The sequence below is a fragment of the Saccopteryx leptura genome, chromosome 3 (assembly GCF_036850995.1).
Source record: "Saccopteryx leptura isolate mSacLep1 chromosome 3, mSacLep1_pri_phased_curated, whole genome shotgun sequence".
NCBI lineage: Eukaryota > Metazoa > Chordata > Mammalia > Chiroptera > Emballonuridae > Saccopteryx > Saccopteryx leptura.
In genome coordinates this window covers 287,932,451-287,950,635 of record NC_089505.1, presented here as the reverse complement: position 1 = coordinate 287,950,635, position 18,185 = coordinate 287,932,451, and the positions used below count along the sequence as shown (strand labels likewise).

The 18,185-nt window shown below is 46.9% G+C and overlaps 2 protein-coding genes across 5 annotated transcripts in view; both read right to left on the bottom strand.

Annotated features, from left to right (window-relative positions):
• Positions 1 to 12,581, bottom strand: part of IFT172 (intraflagellar transport 172) — a 42,735-nt gene extending 30,154 nt beyond the window's left edge. For all 3 annotated transcript variants that reach the window (XM_066378634.1, XM_066378636.1, XM_066378635.1), the window contains exons 1-14: positions 12,406 to 12,581; positions 8,765 to 8,908; positions 7,855 to 7,967; positions 7,400 to 7,439; positions 6,814 to 6,879; positions 6,528 to 6,607; positions 6,225 to 6,312; positions 4,853 to 5,067; positions 3,425 to 3,548; positions 2,511 to 2,606; positions 1,594 to 1,755; positions 1,181 to 1,234; positions 831 to 934; positions 582 to 667 (exon numbers count right to left, since the gene is read on the bottom strand). In XM_066378634.1, the coding sequence (XP_066234731.1) occupies positions 582 to 667; positions 831 to 934; positions 1,181 to 1,234; positions 1,594 to 1,755; positions 2,511 to 2,606; positions 3,425 to 3,548; positions 4,853 to 5,067; positions 6,225 to 6,312; positions 6,528 to 6,607; positions 6,814 to 6,879; positions 7,400 to 7,439; positions 7,855 to 7,967; positions 8,765 to 8,908; positions 12,406 to 12,444 (1,411 nt within the window). In that variant the 5' untranslated portion in view covers positions 12,445 to 12,581. The remainder of the gene's footprint in view (positions 1 to 581; positions 668 to 830; positions 935 to 1,180; positions 1,235 to 1,593; positions 1,756 to 2,510; positions 2,607 to 3,424; positions 3,549 to 4,852; positions 5,068 to 6,224; positions 6,313 to 6,527; positions 6,608 to 6,813; positions 6,880 to 7,399; positions 7,440 to 7,854; positions 7,968 to 8,764; positions 8,909 to 12,405) is intronic.
• A 1,992-nt stretch (positions 12,582 to 14,573) lies between these two features.
• Positions 14,574 to 17,684, bottom strand: FNDC4 (fibronectin type III domain containing 4). 2 transcript variants are annotated; one of them, XR_010749950.1, is made up of 8 exons: positions 17,294 to 17,684; positions 16,958 to 17,102; positions 16,756 to 16,871; positions 16,304 to 16,508; positions 15,738 to 15,827; positions 15,323 to 15,447; positions 14,943 to 15,159; positions 14,574 to 14,829 (listed from the first exon to the last, which is right to left on the bottom strand). XR_010749950.1 is itself a non-coding variant. In XM_066372406.1 (7 exons), the coding sequence occupies exons 2-7, from the start codon at positions 17,076 to 17,078 to the stop codon at positions 15,124 to 15,126; spliced, it is 693 nt and encodes a 230-aa protein (XP_066228503.1). In that variant the 5' UTR covers positions 17,079 to 17,102; positions 17,294 to 17,684; the 3' UTR covers positions 14,574 to 15,123. The 2 variants fall into 2 exon arrangements, 1 of the variants encoding a protein (XP_066228503.1); XM_066372406.1 differs by having other exon boundaries at positions 14,574 to 15,159.
• Positions 17,685 to 18,185: the final 501 nt, after the last annotated feature.

Here is an 18,185-nt window from a genome sequence, read left to right as displayed (position 1 = left end):
TGAGACCACACAGGTACTAGTAGAGAAGTAGGGAGGTTTGACTTCAGAGCATCGTTCTTTCCAACTACACTATAGAATGATACTCTATACTTCTTAAAGAATACTATGCTATTCTCCATACTCTTTTTCTATGCTTATAACATTTCAGGATAAAAAATTAACCATTAATAAAATTTATAAATGCAAATAAAATTTCTTATCACTAGTTACTAATGACAAAATATACAGGAAATAAGGCCCCTTTCAGTTCTAAGAGTCTATAATCGTATGAAGTCTATACAGGAAAATTTATAAATTTGCTAATGGTTCTTACAATTCATAATGTTTCAGACCTAATATATATACCTAGAGAGCATGAATAATTATATGGGAAGGCCTATGTGTGTATCAGCATATCCATATCTAGACATCTAGATATAGACACACATATATAAATTTGAACACTTCAGATAACCACTGTAGAGTGGGGTCACACATTACCTCTCAGATTCCAAGATCCTCCACTGTAAACGATTCTGTGATTTGGAAGTGCACTATGAACATCTATTTTGTTATTAAAGTTACAAGAGAGTCTTACTCACCTATAGCAATAGTCTTAATATCAATAAGATAAGCCAATTTCTTATTCTCTTCCATTCCTCGCTGATGCCTCTCATTAATACGGACACTGAAACATGAAGGTGAGGTAAAGCAAAATGGGCTTAGGCAGCTGGGATGTTTATCAAGGGCTCAAGTACCATATGGGATAAAGTTTTAGGCTAATCTGAGGAAATAGGAGTTAGAAGTCAAAAAGGAATTGAGTTCAAATTTAGAGAATTTGATGGGCTTACCTGATTAGGTGGGGGTTCATGAATTCAGTACGTACAGAACCCAGAGTATCATTACTCCCGTACTCCACCAGGGTTAGCTCTCCAGCATTGAAGATCATGCATACCTGGGGATGAATGGAAGTGTTATATGCTGGAAAGCCTGCATGAAGAAGGATGAAAACAGGAGTGGGAGGTGTACTGTCGGTTCAAAGTGACTCCCACTTTTCTCTCTGTTATTTTCCTCTGTCTAGTTCACCCTCCACCTTTCTTTATCTGCTCTCTTCTCAACCTATTGCCACTTGCCATCCTACTGACACAGAAGCTGGAAGAAGGCTTATCAAGATGGTGATGGTAAATAAAGCTCTACTTACGTTTTCATTTTCAAAGAAATACTTCTCATTGCCACCAGATCCCTGCCATGCTATCTGTAAAGGGAAGATAAGACATAAGGAACAACGTGGGTAACTAGCTAAGACAATGCTGAAAGAAAGAAAGGGTGGGAGGCAGAGAAATTGAGAATGGGGAGGCTCTGATATTGCACAAGAGAGGTGCTATGTCAGATTTTGCCCTTATCCCTATGTTTCTGAGAAGTGGCATAAAAACAGTCCAAGAGTGGTGATTCATATTCCAGGGTTCTAAACCTCCTGGTCCTCGTTCCTTGAAACTAGGTCCCCAATACCAGAATGTTAGAGCTTCCGGTGGAGCCCTTCCCCCATGGACCCTGGCTGCACCGAAGTAGAAACTCAAGAAGCCCCATTCCCTACCTCTCCTTTTTGGTTCCTACCTCACTGACGCGATTAGTGTGCAGGTCCCCCAGCAGCAGTGTGTCTGACGTGTGGGCCACCAGATAACGTTCCTTTCCCAGGATTTTCACTTCTTCCACCTCATAGCCATAGTGTGACTTGAGTATCGCTCGGGTCCCCGATGATAGGTTCTTCACAATCACCTTGGTAGAGGATAAGTCTGAGCTCCCTAAGCTTCCCCAACTCAAAATAGATATGACCATGCTGTGCCCTTTGCCCACCTCCACAGTATTAAACAAAACTGGTATCTTGTTTCTTCACCTGGCCTAGGACACTGTTGGCAATAAGAACACCCCCTCTTTTTTTAAAATGAGAGGAGGGGACATAGTGAGACAGATTCCTACATGCACCCCACCGGGATCCACCCAGCAACTCCTGTCTGGGGCTGATGCTTGACTCAATGGAGCTGTTTTCAGTGCCTGAGGCTGATGCTCAGACCAGTCACACTATCCTTAGTACCTGGGTGACGATCAAACCAATCAAGCCACTGGCTGTGAGAGGAGAGGAGGGGGAGAAGAGGGAGGTGTAAGGGAAAAGAAGCTGATGGTCGCTTCTCATGTGTGCCCTGACAGGGAATCAAACCTGAAATGTCCATACGCCGGGCTGACGGTCTACCACTGAGCCAAACAGCCAGGTCTAGCAATAAAGTTTTAAACCAGGAAGATATAAGTGGCAATATCCATACCCCTTAAACCTAGTGTTTAAAGCTTTTCTTATAATAAGCTGGAAGAACTATTTCAGGAAAGTTTCCAGAGAGTTGCCCCAACACATTCTGTTCCCCAGAAAAACTGCCAGAGGTAAAATCTGACATTGTGGCTGTGGCCAGAAGGCAGGGAAGTATTCCAAGGATGAAAGAGCCATGACAAGATCTTGGTGTGGCAGGCTTTCAGCTGCTTACTTGGCTAGGTCCCACATACGTCAACTCAAACTTGTTCTTATAGATGCTCCTTCGGAGGCAGCAGTCAAACTGTTCCACTCCACCACAGAGTGTGCCCTAAAAAAGGAAAGCAAGAGCATACAGGGTAATGCACACGGTACACAGGCATGGAAAGGTATCTAGAGACACCTTCAAAACTTAGGTTCTAGAATCTAGAGAAGAGTTAGCAGTAAAAGGGCTGGTAGTTTTTGGAATACTACAGGAAAAGAGCTGGGAAACACAGGGCTCACGGGCATAGTGATGGGATGAAAGGGAGAAATCAGCCTTGTCTGGACAGCATTGTCCCTTTTGGCCTCCAATAAAGTATGCAGTTCTCTTTCCTGTCTGTAATGTCAGAGTTTTAGGCTGGGGTCAGAAGGGAAGAGGACATTCTCTAGTGTCAGGGGAGAGTGCTTTAGGATAAGGCAGGATTTTTTTTTTTTTTTTTCATTTTTCTGAAGCTGGAAACAGGGAGAGACAGTCAGACAGACTCCCGCATGCGCCCGACCCGGATCCACCCGGCACGCCCACCAGGCGCGACGCTCTGCCCACCAGGGGGCGATGCTCTGCCCATCCTGGGCGTCGCCATGTTGCGACCAGAGCCACTCTAGTGCCTGGGGCAGAGGCCACAGAGCCATCCCCAGTGCCGGGGCCATCTTTGCTCCAATGGAGTCTTGGCTGCGGAAGGGGAAGAGAGAGACAGAGAGGGAAAGCACAGCGGAGGGGTGGAGAAGCAAATGGGCGCTTCTCCTGTGTGCCCTGGCCGGGAATCGAACCCGGGTCCTCCGCACGCTAGGCCGACGCTCTACCGCTGAGCCAACCGGCCAGGGCAAGGCAGGATTCTTTCCAGTGTGGAGAGCGTCACCAATGCAGAAAGTGGTTAACTAGTAACATACCGCACAGAGCCGTGAGCCATCCCGCTTCCAGGCCAAGGCAGTGATGGTGTACAAGTTGGCAATCTCCTTGGGCTTTGCCTCTTCCCAGATGCTCCTTCGAAGACTCCAGTTGAACACCCGAAGTCTGAAGTAAAGTATGTGGTTTTTAGAAGAGATGGAGGATGAGAAAAAGAGTGAGGCTGGTATCTGAAAGCAATTAGTCTTGCTAAATCAGAGAAGGAAGGAAATAAAACAGAACAGATAAGCTAGGGAATCTAGTAGGAGAGGACAAAAAGGTTCAAAGGAGTTTAGTTGGGAAAATCAGGTCCAAGTAAAATGAAGGATAATGGAAGTGGAGAAAACAAAAGGAGATTATGGCTGGTGAAAAAAATGAGCTGTTAGCAGTAGAGAAATATGGAAAAAGAAAAGAGAAATGACAGGAGTCAGAGAAGAAAAAAAAGGAACAGGAAGAGTCACTTATGAAATTAAAAGGGATAGAAAGGCAGGACTGACAAAGCTGGGGTTAAAAACATTTCGAAAAAATGATGGTGCCCTGGCCGGCTGGCTCAGCAGTAGAGCATTGGCCCAGTGTGTGGAAGTCCTGGGTTCAATTTCCCAGCCAGGACACACAGGAGAAGCGCCCATCTGCTTCTCCACCCTTCCCCCTCTCCCTTCTCTCTATCTCGCTTTTCCTCTCCTGCAGCCAAAGCTCAATGGGAGCAGAGTTGGCCCAGGCGCTGGGGATGGCTCCATGGCCTCCTCCTCGGGCACTAAAATGGCTCTGGTTGCTACAGACACAACATAGCATGTACATTTTGGAACTGCCAGCATGCCAATGGATGGAGCAGAGCATCACTCCCTAGTGGGCTTGCCGGATGGATCCCAGTCAGGTGCATGTGGGAGTCTGTCTCTCTGTCTCCCTGCTCCCCACTTCAGAAAAAATACAAAAAGAAAAAAGAAAAAGTAATGGGACCCAGACTCTAGCTGTTTATCTACTGTTCCACCATTCACCCATTCATTCACTCACCAAAAATGTGAGCATATATTATGTAGTAGATGCTAACCTACGCACTAGAGATAAAAAACGAATAATAGGCCCTCTTCTCAAGGGCTCTTCAATTTAGCCAGATAGGCACAAACACCAAAGTGTAACATAATGTGATAAGCACTAAGCCAGTTGTCTTAAAAGGGGTAATGGGAACACAAAAACGGTGGAGATGAATTCCACTGTGGAGTCCCAGGGAGAGGCACAGAGACACAACAGAGCATGTACATTCTGGAACTGCCAGCATGCTAATGGATGGAGCAGAAGAGGAAAGTACATAAATTAAAACCTGAGAATCTCTTTCAACCAACACTTGATTCTACTCCAGTCTCTCCACTCTGTACCAAGGGAAAGAGTGAACACAGAGAAAGTAGGCAGAAGATGGAACTGGAAAGGGGCCCCACCTGTCATAACTTCCCAGCACAACAGTTTGGCCCCCAGGACTTGCTGCAGCTGTGGTAAACTCCCGCTCCTTAGGGTCACGGCTATAATCAAAAGTTTGTAGTACATGGCCTTCCTTTCCATAGGCCACAACCCTCCGATTACAACCTGCAGCCACAATGCTGTCGGTAGCCCAAGCCAAGGCATAGGGAGGGCATGGATGGTTAACCAACTTCCCCTAGGACAGAAGTATAGAGTGTCAATCAGTATGGTTCTGAGGACTCTACCCTGGAAATTTCTCATTCCTCACACTGGATATACTCACTCTGATCATCCTACTCGGCAGAATCTTTCTCCCAATACTGTCTAATCCTGAAGACTTCACAAACTGTCTGTCTTATACTCTCACACACATACGTATGACATATACACACACTTACTGACCTTGTGCTCCAGAGGGAACCCCAAAATACATGTTGGAGATTTTTTTTTTTCATGATGGAGATATTCAATATGTACCTAGTAAGGTCCCCCAAAGGGAGATGTCTTACACATTAACCAACCACTGGAAGCTATGGCTCCTTTTTATTTTTATTTTTTAGAATGGATACATTTAATTAAGTATCATATAAGTAATTCTTAATGTAAATGATTCAAACCAAAGAGAGTAAAACATGCAAGTTCTTTTTATCCTCCATCTTTTCCCTCTCGAGAGTAAACAAGTCTTTCTTCTATAAATTTATATACATAAAAAAAATTTTGCCTGACCAGGTGGTGGCGCAGTGGATAGAGCATCGGACTAGGATGCGGAGGACACAGGTTCTAGACCCAGAGGTCGCCAGCTTGAGCGCAGGTTCATCTGGTTTGAGCAAGGCTCACCAGCTTGGACCCAAGGTTGCTGGCTCGAGCAAGGGGTTACTCGGTCTGCTGATGGCTCATGGTCAAGGCACATATGAGAAAGCAATCAATGAACAATTAAGGTGTCGCAACGAAAAGCTCATGATTGATGCTTCTCATCTCTCTCCGTTCCTGTCTGTCTGTCCCTATCTATCCCTCTCTCTGACTCTCTCTGTCTCTAAAAAAAATAAAATAAATTTATATACATAATATGTTTTTTATATAATGAGAATAATTTTTACTTTTCACTAGTCTGAATATTTATTTCCCTTTGTCTCCAGGTCCCTTCCACCCGACTCACTCTCTCCCATAAATATTAAGCTCTGGCCTTCTAAACACAAATCCTCTGTGGCTACATCCAACTGTCTCTCTCCCTGAGGCCTCATTCCTCTAGCCTCCTTCCCCAGCAGCTCAACCAAAATTTCTTAATGTCCAGCCTCCTCTAGAAGGGTTCTTGGGATTTCCTTACTCCTACTCCAGAGCATCCTTTATTCATACCTGTGACTCTCCAGACCCTTCATCATCAAAGAAATACCTAACAATAGTGCCGTCAGCATGACCAGAGAGAATTCCTTTCCCAGTGCAACTAAAAAAGAAAAAAAAGGAGAGAAAAGGATTAGAGTGTTCTGTCTCACAAAGAAAGTCCTTTTGCCAAAAAAAAGAAAAAAGAAAAAAAAGAAAGTCCCCTTGCTCTGTCAAACATTGCCTGTGGTTCCTGCATCCAGTCCTCCCGTCTTTTATACTATGGTCTCCCAGTCCACACATCATCACAGCTTTTTCCTACCATTTCCAAACTCTTACTTTGTTGTCAGTGACACCACATAAGAATCGGTCCCATAGATGGTAGATGATTTATTAGTTTTAGTGTTTGCTAAACGAACCTGAAAATGGGAGAATGGATATAAATCTGGTTAGGGTACTTTCAATTTCACCCAGGTCCAAAGGAAAGAAAAAGAAACAAAAAATTGGTCCCTCTGTATTCTCCCCCAGTACACAACCCAACCCTAAGGGAGACTGACCATATTTCTCTCTCCAGAACAATTACCCCCACCCACAACCTCTCCTGTGGTTCTCTTCCCTCCTTTACCTTCCCTTCAGCCAGTCCAAAGACAATGATGTAATCTGCTGGCCACTGCAGACAAGTAACAGCACTCTGTAATAAAGAAAGAATGTGCCTGACCTGCAGTGGCTCAGTGGATAAAGTGTTGACCTAGAAGGCTGCGGGTGACAGTTTGAAACCTTGGGCTTGCCTGGTAAAGGAACGTATGAGAAGCAAGTACGAGTTGATGCTTCCCACTCCCCTCTCCAAACCCCACTTTTCTCTCTACATATATCCTCTCTCTAAAATCAATAAATAAACTCTTAAAAAAGAAAAGAATGAACGAATGAACAGAATAATCACTTCTATGCAGGTTAGCACATTTATAATAGCATGAATCTGAACTACCTGGACACCTTTGCCACATGCACCACCCCAAGAGAGGAGAAGAAGGGACACAACTGGGCTTTGAGGAGGAAAGCAGATGAAGCTGAGCAGCCAGGCAGCACTATCCTTGCAGTAGGAATAGTCAGATACAGATGTTAAAAAATGCAACTCCTAGTTACATTTATAAGCAGATATATTAATACATGTTTGTTCCTCCTAATCTCCCAGGGACTAGTCTGAACTTTACCGTCTGGATGAACTTGTTACAGATGAGTTTCTTGTCACCCCTGCCAAATAAAAGGAGGGAAAGCATATTGAAAACCATTTCCATAAATAAACGGACAGAAATAATGCTGAGGGAAGGGAAGAAAGAGCAGATATCTTTCTTCCTACCACTCCATAGGTACCCTAAAGAGAGGCACAAGAAGGAGCCTGAGTGGCTTTGGAGCAAAAACAAAGGCACTATACCACCTGGGGCTCCCCAGCAGTGCACAGGGCCTCCCTGTTGACTTGGACTGATTCCTCCAGGGACGGAATCACAGAACACACGGGCCAGGCAAAGGCAGGGAAGCAAAAACAGACTCTGCCTTCCATGCCCCAGCGTGGCTTCTCATCCTCTCTGCACTCCCTCCCCATGAGGCATTTCTTCCTGCCCTCCCCCTCTTTTCTGGGTCAGCCCCTTCTCCCAAGCTCGATCCTTACCAATCTTCTCCAATCTTGTACACATAGATGATGTTGTCAGTCTGTCCTATGGCAATTTTAGTGGAATCAGGAGAAAAAGCCATGCCCTTCACCATATAGCTCTTTCTGCCATACTAAGAGTTAAAAAAAAAGAAAGAAAGAAAGAAAAAAGTACTGAAAATATGTAAAAGAGAAAAGAAAAGGTGTATGCATGACTGTAATGAGCTTGAAGGATTTACACTGAGAAAGGGAAGGGGAAGGGCAGGCCATTTCCTATGCCTATGCCTATCGCTAGGAAGTGGGTTAAAAAGTTTTTCAGCCTGACCAGGCGGTGGCGCAGTGGATAGAGCGTCGGACTGGGATGCCGAGGACCCAGGTTCGAGACCCCGAGGTGGCCAGCTTGAGCGTGGGCTCATCTGGTTTGAGCAAAAGCTCACCAGCTTGGACCCAAGGTCACTGGCTCAAGCAAGGGGTTACTCGGTCTGCTGAAGGCCCGTGGTCAAGGCACATATGAGAAAGCAATCAATGAACAACTAAGGTGTTGCAATGCGCAACAAAAAACTAATGATTGATGTTTCTCATCTCTCCGTTCCTGTCTGTCTGTCCCTGTCTATCCCTCTCTCTGACTCTCTCTCTGTCTCTGTAAAAAAAAAAAAAAAAAAAAAAAAAAAAAAATTTCAGGCCCTGGTCGGATAGCTCAATTGGTTAGACTTAGAGTATCATCCTGAAGCACAGAGGTTGCCAGTTTAATATCTAGTCAAGGGCACATATGGGACAGCACATATGGGAACAGGCTGATGTTCCTGTCTCTCTTTCTCTCTCTTCCTTCCTTCTTCTCTCACTAAAATCAATAAATAAATGAAAAAAGAAAAAGTTTTTCAGGTGCCTAAGGCCTTATCAACAGGTTAAGTTACACATGAGTACTCTTCACCTTCATGTCAGCTGGTTTCGTGGAGAATTTATCTCTCTGCTCTCCATGTTCATCATATAACAACACCACTCGGTCCACTGTGCAGACAGCAAATTTGACATTGTTCTGGGACCAAGCCATGCAGGTCACCTTTGCAGCTCCATCCTGCAGAGGCAAAAGTGGCAAAAATAAACCCAAGTGCTGGTCTAGACTGCCAAAAGCATTTCTAGTTCCATTACTTCTAGTGAGACTTTTGTACATTTTTCTTAAAACAAAGAGATGCCCATGATCCATTCTGGTCTCCAATACCATAATACCCTAAACTGTGAGAACAAGATGCTTCTAGAAACCAATAATGATAGTGTATTAAGAGGTGATAAGCTGGCCCTGGCCGGTTGGCTCAGTGGTAGAGCGTCGGCCTGGTGTGCAGGAGTCCCAGGTTCTATTCCCGGCTAGGGCACACAGGAGAGGCACCCATCTGCCTCTCTACCCCTCCCCCTCTCCTTCCTCTCTGTCTCTCTCTTCCCCTCCCGCAGCCGAGGCTCCATTGGAGCAAAAGATGGCCCGGGCGCTGGGGATGGCTCCATGGCCTCTGCCCCAGGCGCTAGAATGGCTCTGGTCGCAACAGAGTGACGCCCCAGATGGGCCCCTGGTGGATCCCAGTCGAGTGTATGCGGGAGTCTGTCTGACTGCCTCCCCATTTCCAGCTTCAGAAAAAAAAAAAAAAAAAAAGAGGTGATAAGCTTAGGCAACTGTACCAATATATCCTTGCAATGGCCTTGTCTCATCTGTCCTTGGTTGCTACTGAAATAAATTCTGTTGATCTAAATCTTGGTCTTCAGCCATTTATTCAATTAATATTTTTTTAGTACCTCACTGAGAAAGGCACTTGGCCAGGGACCGAGAGGTAGACAAAGACCACCACATGGCCCCTGCCCCAAGATCTAATAAGATAGTGCAAAAAAAGGGAAAAGTCCCATAAGTGAGGTATGTACAAAGCACTATAATAGTCTGGAGAAGCCTAAGATAATTTATGTTTATATGATCAACATTAGCCCTGGCCAGTTGGCTCAGCGGTAGAGCGTAGGCCTGGCGTGTGGGGGACCCGGGTTCGATTCCCGGCCAGGGCACATAGGAGAAGCGCCCATTTGCTTCTCCACCCCCCCTTCTTCCTCTCTGTCTCTCTCTTCCCCTCCTGCAGCCAAGGCTCCATTGGAGCAAAGATGGCCCGGGCGCTGGGGATGGCTCCTTGGCCTCTGCCCCAGGCGCTAGAGTGGCTCTGGTGCGGCAGAGCGATGCCCCAAGGGGCAGAGCATCGCCCCTGGTGGGCGTGCCGGGTGGATCCCGGACAGGCGCATGCGGGAGTCTGTCTGTCTCTCCCCGTTTCCAGCTTCAGAAAAATACAAAAAGAATGATCAACATTAAGCTTTGAAGAAAGAATGCAAAAAAAGGAAAGGAAAGGAAAAAGAATGAATGGAGCTGGAAGCTGGGAGCTGAATGGGAAATTATCTGAGGTAGATGGAATGGCATGAGCAAAGGCAAGCATGGTCAATAAACAGTAATTTAATTTAGCCAAAACTATCTTGTAACTAGAATAATAAAAGAGATAAGGCAGGAAAAATGGACTGAGGCCAGTTCAAGAAGGATCTTCTAAGCTTGGACTTTGGGTTCATTTGGTAGGAAAGAGAGAAACAGTAAAAGTTCTGGAATAGAAAGTGAAATAATCAGAGTTGAGACTTAGGATAAACAATGCCACATTTTTGTTTTTGTTTTTGTTTCCCTTAACTATCCACTCCACAGTTCAAGTTAGAAGAGATCATCTTCCGCCCTAGCTGGGTAGCGCAGTTGGTTAGAGTACCACCCAGATATGCCAAGGTTGTGGGATTGATCCCTGGTCAGGGCACATACAAGAATCAACCAATGAATGTACAAATAAGTGGAACAACAAATCAATGTTTCTCTCAAATCAATAAAATTAAAAAACTAAAAAATAAGTGATCATCTCCCAGTGAATTATTCTTGCCATGCCTGTCCCTTCCACCAGCACTGGTCCTCTGTGGTTCTGTACCAAGGATGTCCTGCCTTGAAATAAAAATCTGGTTTCTGCTTCTATTATTTGATTAATTACTTGGGCTCTAGAGCATAGGCTTAAAAGTTACTTTTCACTGCTAACCCAGTTATCTCCAAAGTCAGAGGTTTAAAAAAGGCTTTTTTTCACCAAAATCCTCAAATCAGAGTCAGAAAATAGCCACCCCAGCACCAGTATCACCTTCCAACTCTTGATTAAATTATGTTTAAAAGCTGAGGGCTCCTTAATAATCATTGCCAATCATCTTCTTTCATCATTTGTTCCAATGCTGGGCATTTGGCCCTTTCCTGCATCATGACATCACCTTATTTTGAAAGACTGATGGAAGATTTCACTTCCAATTATTCCAGTAGGGTAAAGGAATTTTAAAATTATAGATTCAGGGGGCAGTTTTCTGAGCAATAGGCACATCTTTCTTTTGTTCTAATTTTCTTCTCGTGCCACATCCTCTGTTAAGCCTCCTTGAAACCCATAATCAATCAATGATCCTTTTTCTGCAATATGTACTTCACAGGACTATTGTGAGGATTAAGTGAGGTAGGAAATAGGATACTAATAGCTAACCTTTAACAAGTGCTTACCACAGACTAGCCATTCTGATAAGTGCTGGAGATGCATTACAGTATCTTGCTTTACCTCATAACTCTGAGGTAGATGCTATAATTATGCATCTTTTACAGGTGGTAAAACTTAGGCACAGAAAGGTTAAGTAATTTGCTCAAGTTTACATAAACAATTTGTGACAAAATCAAGATTTAAATCCATGTACATCTGACTTCACAAACCACCATCCTAAACTTCTTTACTTATACTATTATTATACAGTTATGACAGATATTATTATTAGTTTTGTATTATTTTGTTCTTTAAAGTTTGAATATCCTCTTCTCTCGTCTATCCACTTTTTACACTGCTTTTCAGTTTACACTGTTCTTTGTGTATATTACCTCCTGTAACTCTTCCCAAATCCCCTAAGGTTGCTATCAGGGTAAGTACTGGGAAAAGGTTGTGTTATAGGGGCTAAAGTCTGAGGTATCAGGTTATTTAAAATATTAGTGTCACTAGGACTTGAATTATGGTTTCCTAACTCCAAAACCCAGCCTTTCTTCACCACGTTTCAGGGTTCCTCCCCCAGTACTCAGTCTCTTCTGAATCAGAGATCTTCACCATCAGAACGAACGATGCGTTCTTCTGCACTCTCTTTTCTGGGGCTTGCACTTAAAGCGCTCATTTAATTCGGTGTAGGTTTATGTTCACTGTTTACATGCGCGCCTCTCCCTCTAGTACGAGCCTTTTAAAGGCAGGAGCAATAAAGCTAGTTCTGGATCTCTCCGAGCCCCAGCAAGGGGCCTGGTGCAAAACTGATGCTAACTGAAACGCAATGAATCCTGCAGTGATTGATTACAGGTACATTTCATCTACTGAACACTATCGACGCAGCCGAGTCCCAATCATCACTGTAGCCTTAGGTCTTCTGCACACAGTAGGCGCTCAACACTATTAAAGTCAAGTCCCCTACCGTTCTTGGAACATTAAGGCGGGCGGGGAAGGGAAGAGGCACGCAACTCCTCACCTGAGGGCTCAGCAGGGTTCTCAGGTGCTTCAATTGCATGACGAACACCTGTCTCAGATGCCACCGGACAGCGACAACTCCCGTGGTTACCTGGACAACCCGCCACGCAGCCGCACCTCCGCGGCCGACGCAGACGCGACCAGAACGCAACACATGTCGCAAGGACACCACGTAGGTTCGCGGTGAAGCAAACAGAACGCGCGCAGGCGCAGTGAGATTTAGGGCGGGACCCGAGTAGGATTTAATGAATCAATCCTCTCCTTGACCAATCCCATCACAGCATGCAAACTCAAGATCAGGCCATGCTCACAATCCTGCTGTAAACCCGGAGTCAAAGTAATCGCAGTCTTTCTCGCTTTCTGACATACGTAACCGTTCCGGAGTGCATTCTTTTCATCCTCGCAACACTGAAGGAAAGCAGGGCAGTTGCTATTCTAGACCTTTTACAGTTCACGGAATTGAACCCAAATGAGTTATATGCAAGGCTAATAATGATAGCTAACAGTGAATACTCAGTAAGTCTGCCAGGTTTACTGTGCAAAGTGTTGCACATGCATAATCTCATTTAAACTCAAGGCCACCTTTTCAAGGAGATAGCATTTATCAGTCCCATTTTACATAACAGGAGTCTCAGGAATAGAGGGGTCGTTAGCCCAAATTAATGGTCAGTTAAGGATGGAACTGGGATTCAACCTAGAGTTGGCACATCTGAACACCCTCTATATTCCTTCTCAACTTCTACATCCCTATCTCCACACCCACTATACCCTGTGACACTCCCATCCCAAGAACTGATGTGTCCAGTCTGGGAGATGAGTGTTTTGGAACCAGTGGCTAGGGAGAGGTAAGGCAACATGCTTCCAAACTTGGTAATAGTGGATTAAAGACTGCTGATAGATTAGGATATTTTCATGCTTCAGGCTGGAGAGAAAATCAGAAAGTGGCTCATCTAATAGGTTAAGGTTGTCTTGTGATACCTGGGGTTCGAGCTTAGTTAAGTAGAAAAGATATTGACTTCTTTTTTTTAAAATTGCTTTTAACAAGTGAGAGCAAGAGAGAGGGAGAAACAAAAACATCAATTTGTTATTGCAGTTATTTATACATACATGCCCTGACCAGGGATCACCACCCACAACCTTGGGGTATAAGGATGATGCTCTAAGCACCTGAGCTATCTGGCCAGGGCAAGATTTTGACTTCTTGATATTTGTTTGGATCAGGTTATCTTTCAGAATTATTGGTTTAATTTCTTGTAACATACCAGAGAGACCAAGATTCAGAAAAGGAGTATTATTCATGAGCCTCCTCTGAAAAGATCTGAAATTGAGAAGACCTGTGACCCCCCACCCCCCCAGAAAGTGTACATATGCCATTCAGACAGATTCTGGGTTCTGAACCTTTCCCCCACAGTGGTTGAAAATGTCAACTGGTATTTCACTGGCACCAACTGCTCTTGGAACTTAGGAAAGAGTAGAGGACAGCCTCTATTTTTATAGGAAACACATAGGCCCCAGAGCCCAAATTATAATTCTTTTGACAGGGGAGTTTGAACCCTTCAGCTTTATTTCCAGAATCCTCCTCTGGATATAGTGGCAGAAAGTGAACATAAAGCCATTTATGCTTTACAATTATCACTGACTTTGGCTGAATGAACAGAGACAGAGACAAAAGGGAAAGCTAGGGCAGGGAAGAATAGACACAGGAATGCACAGGAGGAGTACATGACAGCAAGGGATCCATTAGTGCGGCTGCTCTTTCGTTTGTCCCAACACAGTTCAGTCCTTTTTCTGAAATTAGCTCAGGGTTGATGGAGGAGACAGAACAACGAACGGTGAGGAGCTGGGCTGCTGATGTGAAGATAAAAAGGCTACCCGCCCTCTCGTGTGACATAACCTTAGTTTCCACTGGTGCAGGAGTAATCTATATCTTTTTCTTTCCTTCTCCCCTTTCTCACCCAACAAAGCAAAAGGAACTAGGGCTCTAGTCTTTATACCCTTTTCTGGCCCCTCTCCACCCATTCCAGGCTGCAGAATTAAAGCAAACACTTTAAAATGAGGCTTTGCTCCTGTCAAGTTGTTGGTGGTGTGAGGGGCCCTTGTTGTCAAAGAGAAGGTGGGGAATTGTCTTCAGCATATTATACAGTATTCTATACACTCAGCTCCAGTTTGTCCAAGAACCTTTATTGGAAAAATGTCCAAGGGGTGAGATCACCAGCAGCTGGGAGTGCTGCCAGGTGAGAGGGGGAGCACCTGAGGCTCCATGGAAGACATTGTAGTAGTGCAGTGCAGTGTTTGTCTCCTTTTATTTGCTGGGGGAGGGGGAGTACCCACAGAAACCCCTCTCTGAGACCCAGAGGCAAGATGTGGGAGCAGCTGGGAATGATGAGAGTCTTGATGCAGGTGAAATGGGGGCCCCTTTTGGGACCTAATAGAATAGGGTTGAACAAGTGATTATCCCCTGGACCTGGGGGATGGAAAGACATATCTCATCTGATATCCACTCCCCAGGTCCAGGGGCACAGACCCTAACAGACCTACCTTCTGGCCCTGTTCACAGTGGAAAGAGGATGGGTACCAGGCCTGAGATTGTGTGAGGGTCATTCTCTTCTGGGAGACTGTGGGATCCTTCAGTCTTGCAGATCACCATCTTGGTCTCTCCCTGACCCCATCCCCATCCCCAGGTTGTTATTGCATCTCTTTTCTGGTTCTGTTTCTTCACTCATACATCTATGGTGTTGATGGATGGTGATTTTTTCTGTGAAGGAAAACAGCTTGAATCTCTAATTTCAGGAAAGCAATAGCCTCTTCCACCCCAAATTTCTATTCTCCCTTTTCCTGCCCCTCCTTAGCCCTCTCCCTTTCCCCTGGCTGCTCCTGGAGGCAAAATCACCCTCCTCCCCTCACTGGCCCCACCTTACCTGTCTTGTCCCCACTGGCCTTCCCTGAGGACTCTGTTCTGGTCCCTTCCCCTTCTCCTTAGGATTGTTGTTAGAGTCATTGTCCTTGATGATATCATACTGACGGCAGAACAGCCCAATTACAGCTGAAACACAACAATACAATCTGAGCCTTAATCCTGACCTCCCCACTCACAACCTCAAAAGGCAGTGAGATACCCACAGTTTATAGAGAAGCTGTGAAGAATACCCTTGAATTCCTGGTGTTCCTCATAGCCTCCTCTCCCTCTCTTCAAATTTCTGTTCATTCCTCTCAACCAAGCATCTTCCCACTCCATTTTTCTCACCCCATTTTCTCCCAACAATCATCACCACCTCCCACCTCACTGAGCCCCATTACCTCAATCATTGGTCCCCCGTCCTGCTGCTTACTCACCAGCCCACATGAGCAACACCACCACAATGATGACCACTTCCCCTGTCTGCAGCGGTCGCTCTCCATCCAGACCCTCCACTGTGATGTCGCCTGAGAAGAAAGGAGACAGACTCAGACTTGTGGGAAGTAGCTAGAGAGCTATGTCTATGCAGACAGTTAAGGATGCAGATGCTGAGGATTAGAGTCAGGGTATACCCATCACAGGGCTGCCCCTGCTAGCCTCTCTCTGGGAAGCTGTTGATGAACAGGTGGTCAGAAGCCAAAAAGCAGAAGGGCTACAGGTCAGGTACTTGCTTGCGCAGGCTGCAGCTGCTGTGAACTGAGGTTGGGTAAAAGGAAGCTTAAAAGCCCTTCCTCCAAATGATTCAATACCAGTCTGTCTATGCCAATCGCCTGCCAACCTGCTTTCCTTCCTTTCCTGGCAGTACAACGAATTAAATCATCATTCTATTCATCTAAGCAAGACTGTTGCTTGCTTTGGGGAAGTAACAAGAGGCTAAAGTCCAGATAAAAAGTCAGAGAGGGATGCAGGGCTTTAACGAGTGGGGAATAGCTAAGACCCTCACCTGGGCTCGAGCTGTTTGAAGGCAGTCGGTCAGAACCCTTGAGAGTTCGAAAGTGTACCCGGGGCCCTGGGGGGCTCTCTCCCCGGAGGCCGATGCTCCTGACCTGCACCGTGTAGTCACTGTCTTCAGCCAGGCCCCAGAGAGCGCAGGCTCGAGTGGTGGTGTTCACCTCTCGGATCACACGCTGTCCAGGGCCATTCTGTCGCTGTAGGGAGACAATGAGAGAGAGAGAGGAGGGCAGCCTCATCCCAGTCCCAGGCCACAGGCTCAACCCAGGACTCCTGAACATCTAAGCACTCCCAAGGGGGTAGGGTGAAAGGGGCAGCTTGAGCCAGCGAACACCAGCTCCCATATTCTCCACCACTGAGAAGGGGGTTGGGGTGAGGAAGTTACAGAAGTAATATTCAGAGATCCAAGGACACAAGTTAGGGGAGCAGAAGGGTGATTCGTACTTGTTGGGAAATGGAGTAGCCAATGACGATGTTGCCTTCTGGGACGTCCCAGGACACAGTGGCCGAGTTGGCTCTTAGGTGAGTGACTGTCACATTCACAGGAGATGGAGGCCGGTCTGTGAGTGCCAGTATGTTAACAGGTTAACAGGCTCCACCCACAGACTAGCTCTGGTTAATCCCCACCCGGTCCTCCTTTACTCACCTGCTCGCACAAAGCCCAGGTCACAACTGACCAGCAGGAGGACCGTGGGGCTTAGATACGGAGAGAGGGGCATCAGTGAAGCCATGGTCCCCGCTGAGTCCGCTAGGAGGCACTGGGGCATCCGCTTGACATCCAGGCGGGGCTCCTGTAGATGGCAGGAGTTGGGGACGGGGCGGGGGGGGGGGGGAACTGCTCAGGATGCACGGGGTGGGGGGCAGCAGTTCTCCCGGGCTCCCCACGGCCCACCGCAGCTTCTAGCTCCCCTCCTCCACGCGTTACCCACCCCCGCATCACCCCGGCGCCCCCATTTCGAGGTTCTGCCCCGTCTACACCCACCTCCGCCGGTCCTCGCGGTGGGTCAGGCCTCGGGGGGCTGCTCGGTGCCCAATGGGCGACCCATCGCCGGAGTTGGTGGTGCTGCCACTACCCCATCCCGGCGCGGGCCCGGCGAGGCGGGTAGCACGCGGCCGAGCTGAGAGCAGAGGGCGGAGGCGTAGCGGGCGCGGGTTGCGGGGCTCCCCGGCCCCCAGAGCTCGGACCTGCGTCTGTCCGTGAGCAAGGGGAGGTGTCCGCGCTGCCTGGCCGCTGGCCTGGGTCCTCGGTGCAGGGGGCTGTGCGGCTGCCTCTGCCGGCTCCTGCAGCAGGATGTGACCGTCCCGGCGAGCCAGCCGCCGCCTTCTGCAGAGCTGGCCCCGCTCGCTCCGCCGCAGCCTGACCGGGACGTGCGGGTCCCCGCCCAGCCCCGCTGGGGTTCCTGCAGCCGTCATCCTTCCCCCTCTCGTCACCACCCCCTTTCCTCCCAGCTCCTCCCACGACCCTCCATTAGCGGCCCCCAGGGCCCCCATTCCCTCAGTTCCCGGCTCAGTTCCGTGAGCCCGCGGGGCGATGGGAGAGGCACTAGTGCGAGGGTCTCCGGCACCTGGGATTGCCCCTCCCTCCCTGGGTGGAATTAACCAGGTTGGGAGGAGGAATTGCGCCTCCAGTGCGGGGGTGGGGGTGGGGGCGGTGGACCGACAGAGTGATGGAGATAATAATTGTTTTAACAAGCTCTTGCTTGTGATTGCGTCAGCTTTGAAGTCTTCTCATTCATAATGTGATATTTATTCCCTTCAGTCTCTCATTCATTATTTCATTTATCAAGCAAATATTTATTAAGGGTCTCCTATACAGCTATTATTGAGTACTGGGTTTTTCTTTGGGGGGGGGGGGTTGTAAAGAACAACGCTTT